The sequence below is a fragment of the Ahaetulla prasina genome, chromosome 4, assembly GCF_028640845.1.
Source record: "Ahaetulla prasina isolate Xishuangbanna chromosome 4, ASM2864084v1, whole genome shotgun sequence".
NCBI classification, from domain to species: domain Eukaryota; kingdom Metazoa; phylum Chordata; class Lepidosauria; order Squamata; family Colubridae; genus Ahaetulla; species Ahaetulla prasina.
In genome coordinates this window covers 8501224-8514556 of record NC_080542.1, presented here as the reverse complement: position 1 = coordinate 8514556, position 13333 = coordinate 8501224, and the positions used below count along the sequence as shown (strand labels likewise).

At 36.8% G+C, this 13333-nt stretch overlaps 1 protein-coding gene across 1 annotated transcript; it reads left to right on the top strand.

Annotated features, from left to right (window-relative positions):
- The first annotated feature begins 10304 nt into the window (after nt 1-10304).
- Nucleotides 10305-10889, top strand: LOC131197059 (vomeronasal type-2 receptor 26-like). Its single transcript, XM_058180671.1, has one exon. The coding sequence runs from the start codon at nt 10305-10307 to the stop codon at nt 10887-10889; it is 585 nt and encodes a 194-aa protein (XP_058036654.1).
- Nucleotides 10890-13333: the final 2444 nt, after the last annotated feature.

Genomic DNA, 13333 nt, shown 5'->3' with positions numbered 1-13333 from the left:
CAAGCAGTTTCAGATGACCTACTGGTTTTAAATTCAGTCTGCTGGGCTGTTAGCACTTTCATTCCACGATTATATTAACTTTAATCCATAACAGTGCATTTCAAACACGTAAATCTTCATAAATCCTCATTAAAAAGCCCTATGAAGTGAAGGAAAGGTCCTCACCCCACCACGGTCATGGCCACGCCCTCTCCTATATGGATTTTCAAACTCACTTTACACTAAAGCGTCTTTATTACAAATATGAGACCAATGAAAATCCTTCCCAATTCCAAAAAGAATAAAAAGTAGACATCCTCCTCATAGCTAGTTTAAAAAAAAATGTCACCCAAACTAACATTGGGGAAACAGTAGAAGTACCCCCTCCTTTCTAGGGGTATCTGGAAACCATGAAAATTTCTTAACATGAAGGAATGCCAAAATATCTATGAATCTTAATGCTATTCGAAGAAAGGAGAACTGCACTTATTCATTCATTCATTCATTCATTTATTATTTTGTCACACAGTATATATAAGCATAAGCATGAAATAATTATACAATATATAAGCATATATATGAGTATGAGTATGAGTATGTAATAACTATATTAATTGGATAACAAGAGGAAACAATAGGACAGGAATCAAGATTGGAGTGGTTAACATTAAGCTTAAATCTATTGTGTGCTCGTGAAACTGAAGTAGTCTTTGACAGGAAGGACATTGTAATAGATGATTCTATGAGTTAAACTCAGATCATGTCGAAGGCGGCGGAGTACTAAATTTTCTAAACCCTGGATTTCAAGTCTGGTGGCATAAGGTATTTTGTTGTAAACAGAGGAATGGAGAACTCTTCTTGTAAAATATTTCTGGACACGCTCGATTGTATCAATGTTCGAAATGAGGTCCGGGTTCCAAACAGTGGAGCTGTATTCAAGAATTGGTCTAGCAAATGTTTTATATGCTCTGGTTAGTAGTGTAGTGTTTTTGGAGAAGAAGCTATGCAAAATTAGGTTTACAACTTTTAATGCCTTTTTTGTGATGTAGTTACAGTGGGCTTTGGCACTTAGATCATTTGATATGAAAACTCCAAGATCTTTAACAGGGTGGGGGGGTCATCAGTAAGGTAATGTCCATCAAGCTTGTACTTAGTGTTTAGGTTCTTTTTTCCAATATGTAAGACTGAGCATTTGCTGGTTGAGATTTGGAGTTGCCAAGTTTTAGACCATTCAGATAAAAAGTCAAGGTCTTTTTGGAGGATAGCTGTATTGTTGGTGGTCTTAAATACTTTGACATCGTCCGCAAAGAGAACACAATTACTTGTAATATGGTCACAGAGATCATTAATGTATAATATGAAGAGTGTTGGTCCAAGAACGTTGCCTTGGGGAACGCCACTTTTAACAGGAACAGGATTTGATAGAGCATTGCCAATTTTGACCACTTGTTGTCTGTTTGATAAAAAAGCAGTTATCCAATTGTGGAGGGGTCTTGAGATGCCGTAGGATTTTAGTTTTAGGAGAAGTTTATCATGTAGTACTGAATCGAAAGCTTTACAGAAGTCTATGTAGATTGCATCTATTGCTTTCCCCTGATCAAGATTTGTAGTCCATATGTTTTTGCAGTGAAGAAGTTGTAAATTACATGATAATTTTTTTCTGAAACCAAATTGTTTATTAGAGAGTAGTTTGTTTCTAGATGGAGGGTAATGGATTGGTTGATGATAGATTCCATTACTTTGCAGGTGACACAGCAAAGTGAGATAGGGTTAGGTTGTTGATCTTATTGTTGGTACAATTGGGGAATGTCGGGTATAAGTCATTATGTTAACAAAGACTGTACAAAAGAATGTGTTGAAGAGGTTTGCTTTAACTGTTTCATCATTATATTCTTTAGAATATAATTCATTAGAATAAGATTCATTAGAATCTTTTAGTGGTGGGATGGATCTCGAGTTTTTAAGTTTGTTGTTCACAAAATTATAAAAAGCACGATTGGAATTTGTGAGCAAGAGGTTTTCTTCTTGCTTTGTGTGGTAATTGGTGCATTCAGTTTTTATTTGGTTGCATATATTTCTGTAGTGGTTTTTGAAATTTGCTATATAGCCCTTTTTGTTTCTTCTCTAGAGGGATTTTTTTTTGGATTGAAGCTTTTTTATTGATATGGGTAATTTGTTTTTTTCTGGTTTTGGTGATGGTTTGTTGTATGTAGAGATTAATGACTCTATTGACTTCAAGTAGGAAAATTTTATAGTGGCCTTCTGCAGTGATGCAGGTTGAGAACAGATTTTGCCAGTCAAGAAATGAGAGGTCGTAGTTTATAAGGTCATAGTTGGCTTTTTTGAAATTGTAGTTTGGAATACCATTATTATGACGATTTATTTAAGATTATTGAGACAAAAGTCTATCATGCTGTGGTTGATGTTGGAAAAGGGTTCTTTTATTTGTAGTCTATAAATTGAGTTTGTGTTATTGCAGAAGATGAGGTTAAGGCAGTTGTTGAGTCTTGTATTGTTAGTTACTAGTTGTTCTAGACCAAGGTTTGTAACAGCGTTGTATGGGGTAGTATGGATGGGTTCAATTGTACATTCATTTGTTATCCAGTTAATAGAAGGTAGATTAAGGTTACCCAGAAAGATGAGAGGATATGGGCAAGAGGTAGCCCATGTTACTAGTGTGATTAACTTGTTTGCATGAGCGATGTCGTAATCAGGGGCTCTGTAGCATAGTAAGAATTGAAGTGTGATGTTAAGGGACAAGTCACATACAATAGTCTCAGGAAGAGAAAGTTTATGTGTAACTTGAATATTTTTTAGATTCAGTGACCGTTTGTAAAGATAGCCCCTCCACCTCCTCTGTGGGTTTCGCGATCTGACTGAAAAACATGATACTCTTTGTTTGAAATAATGGAGTCAGGGAGGAATGAGTTCAGCCATGTTTCACAAACAAATATAATATCAAATGTACCAATGTTTAACAAGAGGATAAATTCAGGCAATTTATTTACAATGCTTCTTGCATTTATCAATTTGCATTTAAGATTTGTAGTGTTTGGTGTAGAAGAAGTAAGGGGCGTGCATACCTAGTTTTGAATGATAGTTGGTTGGGGGTTATGTACGACGGGTGGGGGTGGTTGGAGGTTGGATGGTTGTTCAACATTTGGTTGAACAATGGATAGTTGAGAATTGGATGGTTGGAAATTTTGCACAGGTGGTTGAAGGTTGGTTGGTTGAACATCGGTTGGTTCAAAAAAAATTTGTTCAAATTGTAAAAAATTAAATAAATTCCAAAAATCAAGTGTATTCGGTATTGCAAATTCCACTCCGTACATTGTAGTACCAATTGTGCATTTAAAAAAGCATTTAAACTTCAGCCACTTACTCTCTCAACAGAAACAACATAATTATCTCCTACGGGAATCACCATATTTTCTTCACTCGCCATCAAAACATGGAAGACTGCACAGAAGGTTATTTCAATTCAACCACAATCAATGTATCTTGAACCCCAGAGAGATTGAAACAAGGATCATAATGGTTGTGCGTCAGAGTCATTGCTACCACTTTCCTCCCTCTATTCTCCTCTGCTACAGTATCTGTTCAAACGCTGATTCTATTGAAGACATGAATTTTCACTCTCATGGATATCCAAATACGCATTGATGGATTTTCTGATTAGATGCACTCTCAGATATAAACCTCAAATTAATCACTGGATTAGCTAATGGAATAATACAGTGTTTATTGTAGGATGGGATGAGAGGTGGAGATATTTCCAAGAGTGAAGATGTTGCTCCTTCTAGTGTTTCTAGTGAAGAAAATGGTGACTCTGAGCTGCCCTCTCCTTGTTCCACATGAGTGGTATCAACCTGGGGACCTCATCATTGGTGGGATAGTGTCCCACACTTATTACAACCTTCATGAAATTAATTTTAAGGAACATCCTTATAAAACATCTTATGACACACCAAAGTAAGGATTCTTTTTTTTCTCTTTTTCCAATGTTAAATCAGTTTCCTAAACATTGCTTATGAGAGTAAAAGGTTCTCAGTATAAATGTAGTCTTTATATCTAATCCAAGTCTATCTTTCAAATTATTTCAGTTATGGAAAATACCTTTTAATTTACTTTAGGTGAAGTGTTTGTCGTATAATGTATGAAATTTTGGTGCAAAACATCTTTTGCAGAAGATATAGTAAACTTAAGAGAATATTTTTTTAAAAAAAACTGTTTTGTCACTCTGAACAAAACATACAAACAATAAATGACAGATATATGCTGAAATTGTACATATTCCATTTTGGGGGGAAATTAGAAACTAAATGGATTTCCATGAAAAAAAGCATTATTTTTTATTTTATTTTAGAGGATATTTGTTGCAAATCATGCAATTACTGTAGAAAAGCAAATTTAAGCTATGTACAAATTATTCAGTATTTTAGAAAATCTATTACTTTCCTACTTTCATCAGAGAAAGAAATGTTTGCTATTTCATATAGAAATGATGCCACCTTATGAGAATTTGCCAACTTCCTTTTTCAACTGGGCTATTTAACTCATTTGCAGTGTATTAATCAAATTCTACCAGCATATCCTTGCCTTAGTTTTTGCTGTGAAGAAGATCAATGAGGACTCCAGGATCTTACCTAATGTCACTCTTGGGTTCCATATCTATGACAGTTATTGTAATTCAAGGATGACCTATCGCACCACTCTGGACCTTCTTTTCAAATCCCAGGAATTTGTCCCTAACTACAATTGTGATCGCCAGAAGAATGTCATGGCTATTGTTGGGGGATTGGATTTTGTCACATCATTTTATATAGCTGAAATTATAGGATTCTTCAAGATTCCACAAGTAAGTTCTGAAAGGGTTGAGCAGAAAATTCTTATTCTTATGGTTGTTATGGAATAATTAATGGGCATCAAAATGAAGCTTAATTTTCTGCTAAGATGTTCTGCACTGCTTATAGTCTACTTCGCATTCTTTTCTTACACTACAATGCCAATTACAGAAAGTGAATATCAGGAGTCATGCCATATCTGGGAGATGCCTTACTGAAGTCCAAGTAAATTTTATCGACAGCATTCCTCTGCTCCACTAATTTTGTCACTTTGTCAAAGAATGCAATAAGATTTCCTTGGCATGATCTGTTTTGGAGAAACCCATGTTTGCTTTTGGTTATTACTTGTTTGCTTCTAGTTGTTCACTGATTTGTTCCTTGATTTTCTTTTCCAGAATCTTCCCTGGTATTGAGGTCAGGCCAATAAGTCTGTAGTTTCCTAGTTTCCCCCCCCCTTTTTAGAAGATGGAACTACATTAGTTCTCTTCTAGTCCTTGGGAAGTCCCCTGTGCTCCAGGATCTTTAAATGATATAGTTCAGTGGTTCGTCTGCCAGTTCCTTCCAAACCTGGAAGTTGGGGTGTAATCCATCTTGGTCTTGATGATTTGAACTCCTCTAGGTTAGACAGATGTTCACTTATCATTTTCTTCCCTATTTTAACTTGTATTTCTAATCTGGTGCAGTTTTTGATAGGTTGGACAGGGTTTTTTTTTCCTTTTTGTGTAAAGGCAGATGGAAAAAATGAATTAAGTTGTTCTTTTTTATCCCTATTGCTTGTCACCTTCTTGCCACTTTCTCCCAGCAATGGGCCAATTGTTTCCTTGACTTTTTTCTTGTTTTTAACCTGTTGGAAGAAGGTTTTTGTTGTTGTTGTTATTTTTTACGTTAGTCGCAAGCCTTTGTTCGTTATGAGTCTTAGCTTTCCTCACTTCATCTTTACAGGCTTGGTCTATTTGCTGATAGTTATTTGCCCCTCTTTCAATTTTTATACTTGTCCTTCTTGTCTTTCAATTTGTCAGAGAGTTCTTTATGCAGCCATGCTGGTTTCTTTCGAGAGCTGTTATTTTTCTTCTTCACTGATATTGTGCTAGATTGGGCTTTTATAATCTTACTTTTCAAAATTTCCCAAGCTTCCCGAGTTGTTTTCCCCTTGAGGGTTCTCATCCATGGAATCCTTCTAAGCTCTCCAGGTTCATTGAAAGTAGCACTCTTAAAGTCCAAGACTTTAGTTTGACGGTGTTCTACTTTGTGCTTGCATAATGTTGAATTCCAATATTGCATGATCACTTGCCCCCAAGGTTCCTGTCGCTTCAACACCTTCTATCATTTCATCTCTGTTAGTGAGAATAAAGTCCGTTTTGGCTGATCCCCTTGTTCCCTTCTCTACCTTTTGGGAAACAAAGTTGTCTGCTAAGTTTATCCTATTTGTGGGTTTTATCCCACCAAGTTTCTGTAACAGCAACAATATCATATCTGCCTTCGTTTACTTGAATTTCTAATTCACCCTGTTTATTCCTCATACTCTGGGCATTAGGGTATAGACTTTTGAGTCCATTTTGATTGACCCTGTTTTTAATGACTACATTTTATTTTTTATTTTATTTTATTTTATTCATTTATTTATTTATTTTCTCAAGCACAACAATATATATAAGTATAAGCATTATATAACTATACAAATTGAATACAACCAAAGGTAACATAAGGACAGGAATGGTAGACATGCTGGTGCTGTTATGCATGCCTCTTACAGACCTCTTAGGAATGGGGTGAGGTCAATAGTAGATAGTCTTGGTTAAAGCTTTTGGGATTTTGGGATGAGACCATGGAGTCAGGTGGTGCATTCCAGGCATTAACAACTCTGTTACTGAAGTCAACTCTATTGTGTGCTTGTGTATTGTTGTGGTTGAAGCTGAAGCAGTTTTCGACAAGAAGGACATTGTAGCAGATGATTTGATGAGTTATACTCAGGTCATGCCGATGGCGGCGGAGTTCTAAATTTTCTAAACCCAGGATTTCAAGTCTGGTGGCATAAGGTATTTTGTTGTTAACAGAGGAGTGAAGGACTCTTCTTATGATATCACTACATAACCTGTGTTGTGCGTGACTGCCCCTATTTTCTTGCCACCTGTTTGCTTAGTGCACTTGGTATGGCACTCAGTATTAAATGCTTGATTTTGCTTGCCTGACCTTGTTCCTTGGTTATATTTTACATGAGAAAAAGATAGAAAAATTAAATTAAATTTAATCTAAAGACTCTAAAGAATACTACTGAACTTTCTTTCAGCTTACATATGGCTCATCAGCCCAAGAGGAATTTCAGACCAGTAAGCTCTCTTCACTTTATTTCATGGTCCCCAAAGAGGCCCATCAGTACATTGGGATTATCCAACTACTTCATCATTTCAGGTGGACATGGATTGGGATATTTTCTATTGATAACAACAATGGAGAAAATTTCTTACAGAAAATGCGACCTTTACTTTCAGAGAACGGAATCTGCGCAGCATTTATAGAAAGCCTTGCTCAACAGCTCCACTTAGAAAGATTCTCAGAACTTTCTCAAATGATCTCCACTATTTCCTTTAATATGATGAATAGCAAAGCCAATGTATTTCTTGTCTATGGAGAAGCCTGTACAATTATATGGCTAAGATACATAACATTTCTGGTAGATCCTGAAAGCAAGGAAACAGCATTATTAAGAAAGGTGTGGATCATGACTGCACAAATTGATTTTGTATTACCAGGCACTCATATCAGATGGGATCTGAAGATGTACAATGGGGCTCTTTCCTTCACTGTTCACTCAACAGAAGTTGTAGGTTTCATGGAGTTTCTTCATACCACAAATCTTCTTTCAGACTACAGAGATGGGTTTCGTCAGAATGTTTGGGAACAATCTTTTGATTGTTCATTTCCAAAACCAGAATTACAAGAAACAGACAGTAGGCAGTGCACTGAGGAGATGAAGCTGGAGGATCTTCCTGCATCTATATTTGAAATGGAAATGACTGGGCACAGCTACAGTGTTTACAATGCTGTTTATGCTGTGGCTCATGCTTTGCATGCTCTACACATGTTGGGTTTCAATAGGAAGAAAACTATGATGGGTAAAAAGACTGATCTTCCAATTCTGCAGGCTTGGCAGGTATTCTCTTTGAATTGGACTCTTCTTTTATTTCAATGAACAGTTTGATGTAGAATTATGTTTTGAACCTATTCTACAAAGCCTTAATATTTTCTGCATGTAGAATCATCTTAAGTATGAGAAAAACATAGAAACAAGGAAGAATTTTTTGATAGAACAATGAATAAACACAAAAACTTGCCTTCAGAAATCCTGAGTGCTACATATCTGGAGATTTTATTAAAGCGATTGGGGAGACATTTGTCTAAATCATTGTAGAGTCTTCTCCTTGAGCAGGGTGGTGTACTGGAAAACCTCCAAAGTCCCTTCCAATTCTGTTGTGTTGTATAAAACAGATAGAGAAAAACTGTTTGTGTTCTTATTTTGTCATTCACGTATTCTTCTATTCTGAGCACTCAGAAGCAACTGTAAAAATCATGATTTAAATAGCAGTAGGAGTTATTTAATAAATCTCCATAGATTGCACAATAAAAGATAGTTAAAATGATAATTTAATTACCTTTCATTGATTTTTCCAAAAAGTAATCAATTCTCCAAGAGCTTTTGTGTGGCTCATGAACTTTTCATGAATGACAAGCTGAGCTTTCTGTCTCTATCAGAGATTTAGAGCAATAAAGTGGTGGTCCTCCTTAGATGTGACATCCATAGTTTGAAAGAACTCTATAGTAACTGTTTCTCACTTTTCTATCAAAGAATGCTTAAGTCTCACATTCCAAAATCTGGCTAAAAGAAATTAATTGGACTCCCAAATAGCTTTGTACCAGTGAGGAAAGATTAGATATGATTTATCTTAAATTACTGGTTTAAGTAGTGAACATAAAACATAATTGAAGGACGTGACAAAATTCCAAAAGCCTATTTTCATTATGCTTCAGTTTATTCCTATATCTTTCCATAAAATAATATCAAACAAATAATGGAGTGGACATGTACATTTCCATGCAATATTGATGATCAAATTTCTAAACATACATATTTAATAATAGTTATTTGAATATGAAGAATGAGTGAATGAAACCTGAATATGTTGTTCTCTGTTATATTGCTTTCAACTGTCTATCTCGTCTCTTTCAAGTAGCTCCATCCATTTCTTCAAGGTATTTCTTTTAACAATTCAGCTGGGGAGAGAGTGTTCCTGAATGAGAAAGGAGAAGCAACAGGTGGATTTGACATCACCAACTTGATCATTTTTCCAAACAGATCCCTTCAGAGACTTAGAGTTGGAAAGCTGGATCTAGAGACTCTGAAAGGGAAGGAATTATTCATTGATGAAGATGTGATTTTCTGGAACCCAAATTTTAACCAGGTTTATGAATTATTGTATCAAATATACTTTAATCCATTATGATCTGATATTGAACACAATACATTTTGAAAGATCATTTCTGGTTTTTTAAAATAAAGACTGGTACATTCTTTTCAAATGTTGTTGATGATCCAGTACTCATCAATGTGACAAAATGATATTACAATACAAAAGACATATTTGGACATTTGGTTTGCATTTCCATTTGAAACCACAAGAGTGGCCATTTTTCCATGAAATTGCCATCCTGAGTAATTATTTACTCTCCCTGCCCTTCAAGCAGGACCTTTTCTACATCAATGAAGTTTCTACATTTTTTTTAAGTTGTAGATGAAATTAATAAATTCAGTATTCTTTTGGGAAGTCAAAAATAATTTCCCTATATAAAGGATGAAAAATTACAACCAGTTTTAAATATCTCACTTTTCAAATTCTTTTATGATTATCACTAGGTTCCTCCAATTTCTCGGTGCAATGACCCCTGTTTCCCTGGATCCTGGAAGAAAGGGATTGAAGGGGATCAGTTCTGCTGCTTTGACTGTGTTCCCTGCCCAGAAGGAAAGATTTCAAATCAAAATGGTAGGGTAGGAATTCGACCACTTTTCCTTAGACTTAAGCAAACATTAATAAACTACTTGATGCATAAAATTAATAAGGTGATTTTCAGTATTATGGAATGCCTAGGTGAAAAACCTCCTTGACTTTTCTTATAGATATGGAATATTGCTTTGAATGTTCAGAAGATCATTATCCAAATCAAAAGAAAGGATGTATCCTGAAACAGCTGCTCTTTCTATCTTTTGAAGAAACCTTAGGAATTGGTTTATCCTCAGCAGCTCTTGGTTTCTTCTTCTTGACATCTTGGGTACTTGGAACTTTTATTAAGCACAGGGATACTCCCATTGTCAAAGCCAACAACCGGTCCTTAACTTATACCCTCCTTGCCTCTCTTCTCCTCTGTTTTCTCTCCTCTTTGCTCTTCCTCAGCCAGCCTGGCAAAGTGACCTGCCTTCTCCGACAATCAATGTTTGGGGTCACTTTCTCTGTGGCCATTTCTAGTGTATTGGCCAAAACCATCACTGTGGTTGTGGCTTTCATGGCCACTAAACCAGGATCTCAGATGAGGAGATGGGTGGGGAAAAGATTGGCCTTTTCTATTGTCCTTTCTTGCTCTCTCATCCAAGTATGTATTTGTATTCTTTGGTTGTCAACATCTCCCCCATTCCCTGAGTTGGACATGCACTCAGAGCTCCAAGAAATGATTTTACAATGCAATGAGGGGTCAGTTTTCTTCTTTTATTGTGTCTTGGGCTACATGGGTATCTTGGCCATTGCCAGCTTTATTGTGGCTTTTCTTATCTGTAAATTACCTGACAGCTTTAATGAAGCCAAGTTCATCACCTTCAGCATGTTGGCCTTTTGCAGTGTGTGGATCTCCTTTTTTCCAGCCTATCTGAGCACAAAAGCAAAAGCTATGGTAGCTGTGGAGGTCTTCTCCATCTTGGCCTCCAGTGCTGCACTACTGGGATGCATATTCCTCCCAAAATGCTTCATCATTGTTTTCAGACCTGAACTGAACCACAGAGAGAAACTCATAAAGAAAAATTAGTTCCTCGTGTGATCTTTCTGGCTCAGCAGAAGGTTTGAAAGAATGTTTTCTAAAGGGGACTTATAATAAACTTCTGGAAACGTAAATTTTTATTTCTGTTAAAGAACAGTTTATGTAGGATATTTATAATTGTTAACTTTTAATATGATTGCCCATTCCAAAAAAAGTGATCATTTAGTTGCATTTTATCATTTTTCAATTTGAAAGGTAGATACGCAGACAGTCTATCAGAGAGAGAGAAAGAGAGAGAGATATGATAGATAGACAGACAGAAAGATAGATAGATAGATAGATAGATAGATAGATAGATAGATAGATAGATAGATAGATAGATAGATAGATAGATAGATAGATAGATAATACATAAATGATAAACAGAGGATGGATGGATGGATGGATGGATGGATGGATGGGTAGATAGATAGATAGATAGATAGATAGATAGATAGATAGATAGATAGATAGATGATATATATATATGATAGGTAGATGACAGAGAGATAGATAATAGACAGAGGATCGATACTATGTATGAAGTAAATGGCCCAAATTATAATGAAATTGCAAACTTAATTCAGATAGAAACCTGTTACTCTGGACTTCTCTGCCTTTTTAGTTTACCATCTTATAAATTGAAATGTAGGAAACCTCCTTGAATAAAACCTTATTACCTACAGTGTGAGGAGTTTTATTTATCTATTTATTTAACAGAATTTATACAGCCACCCACTCACTGTCAGTGTCCCTGAGCTGCTTAAAAAATTATAAAATATACAAAGAATAAAAACACACCCCTGGGGATAACAGTCAATCAATTGAGCCACTTCATGGGTTCCTACCCACTCTGGGTTTCACGGGCGTAATGTCAGGGCTGCTTCTGTTCATTGCCTAAGGAAGAAAAATCCTTGGCTCCATAGATTTGGAGAAAAGTAATTTTACTAGGAAGAAACTGAAAGCAGACAATTTTAAGCAAGCTATGAGGCAAAACAGCGCCAGCGCAGCAACTTCAAACACAGCAGAACATCAGACCTGGAAGCCATCTCTCTACCTTTGTGCCTTCAGGCTTCACACCTGCCACAAATTCTACTGTGGGAAAATGGGATGGGGGATTGAATAGAGTGAAGAAGACATGTAGCCAAAATAAAATTATTTCTAAAAAGTCAAGGCTGTGATGCCCTGCAGCTGTGCTGAGAAAAATGAGGAGGTATCTTCCGGTCTGGAGGTTACCTGATTGGCCGTGTGGTGGACATGTGGGTGAGGGGCAAGGTCTTGAACTTTCTTTTGGGTGTGGAAAACCTGGAAGCTTTCGGATTCGGGTTTTCCCAGATTTGCCAAGATGACATCTCTAATAAAAGTTAGCTTTGAGGAACTTCAAGCCTTGGAGTTTGATTTTTTGGGGGGTATTACTTGGAACCCTAACATTAACCCGAATCCCCTTTCAACCTAAGGCAGATCCCCTGAGCTACGGGGTGCTGTCCGGGGTCCTGAAGTCCAAGCATTGACCCGATATCAGGTGGTGCGAAGACTCACGGAGTATTACATTTAGAGCTCAAACCACTTATAGCTAGGCAACCGCATACCAGAGCCAATGGACTTGATCTTGGAGATAACAGCAGCTGCAAAGCTGCAATGTAAGCTTTCCTTATTCCCTCCCACTTATTCTATGGCATCAAGCAACAGGCTGGCTGACACCTATTGATAAAACCAGGTGCTCAGGGTTTGCAAAAAGGATCAAAATGCAGACCAATCTAATCTTAGCAGAGATGATGTTCCAGAGGGAGGGAGCCATCACAAACAAGCTACTTCTTCTGGGTCCCACCCGGATGTCCTGACTTAAGAGAGGGGACCCATAATATTCCCTGCCTCCCTGCTCTAGTGGATCACATGGATGTCATCAGGAAGAGATAGTTCTTCAAATAACCTGGTCCCAAGCCCTGTAAGGTTTAAAGGTGCCAACCACCACCTTGAATTGTATCCAGAAGCAAATTGTCAGCCAATGCAACTTCCACAGGAAAGGTGACACTTGTGCACACCTGGGTCTCCACAAAACCATACAGCTGGCTGCGTTTTGAACTAAATGGAGGTTCTGAGTATTTTTCAAGGACAGCCCCATGTAGATTTCCATGCAGACTAGAGACTTATTAATTAGTGTCACAAATAGTTTTTTTTTTTTTTTACTTTTGTGAACTGAAATTTAAGGAACACCACTGTATAAAACCAATTGATGTCCCATTGTAAAAGTGTTTTTTTTTTTTAATATAACCTCAGCCAGTTCCCCCAAAGTTGCTTGTTGTTGTTAGTCACAAAGTCATCTCCAACCCATCCAAACCCCATGGACAATGTTTCTCCAGTTCTTCCTCTCCTCTATCATCCCTCGGAGTCCATTCAAGCTCACACTGACTCCATCCAGCCACCTCGTTGTCTGTCATCCCCTTCTTCTTTTG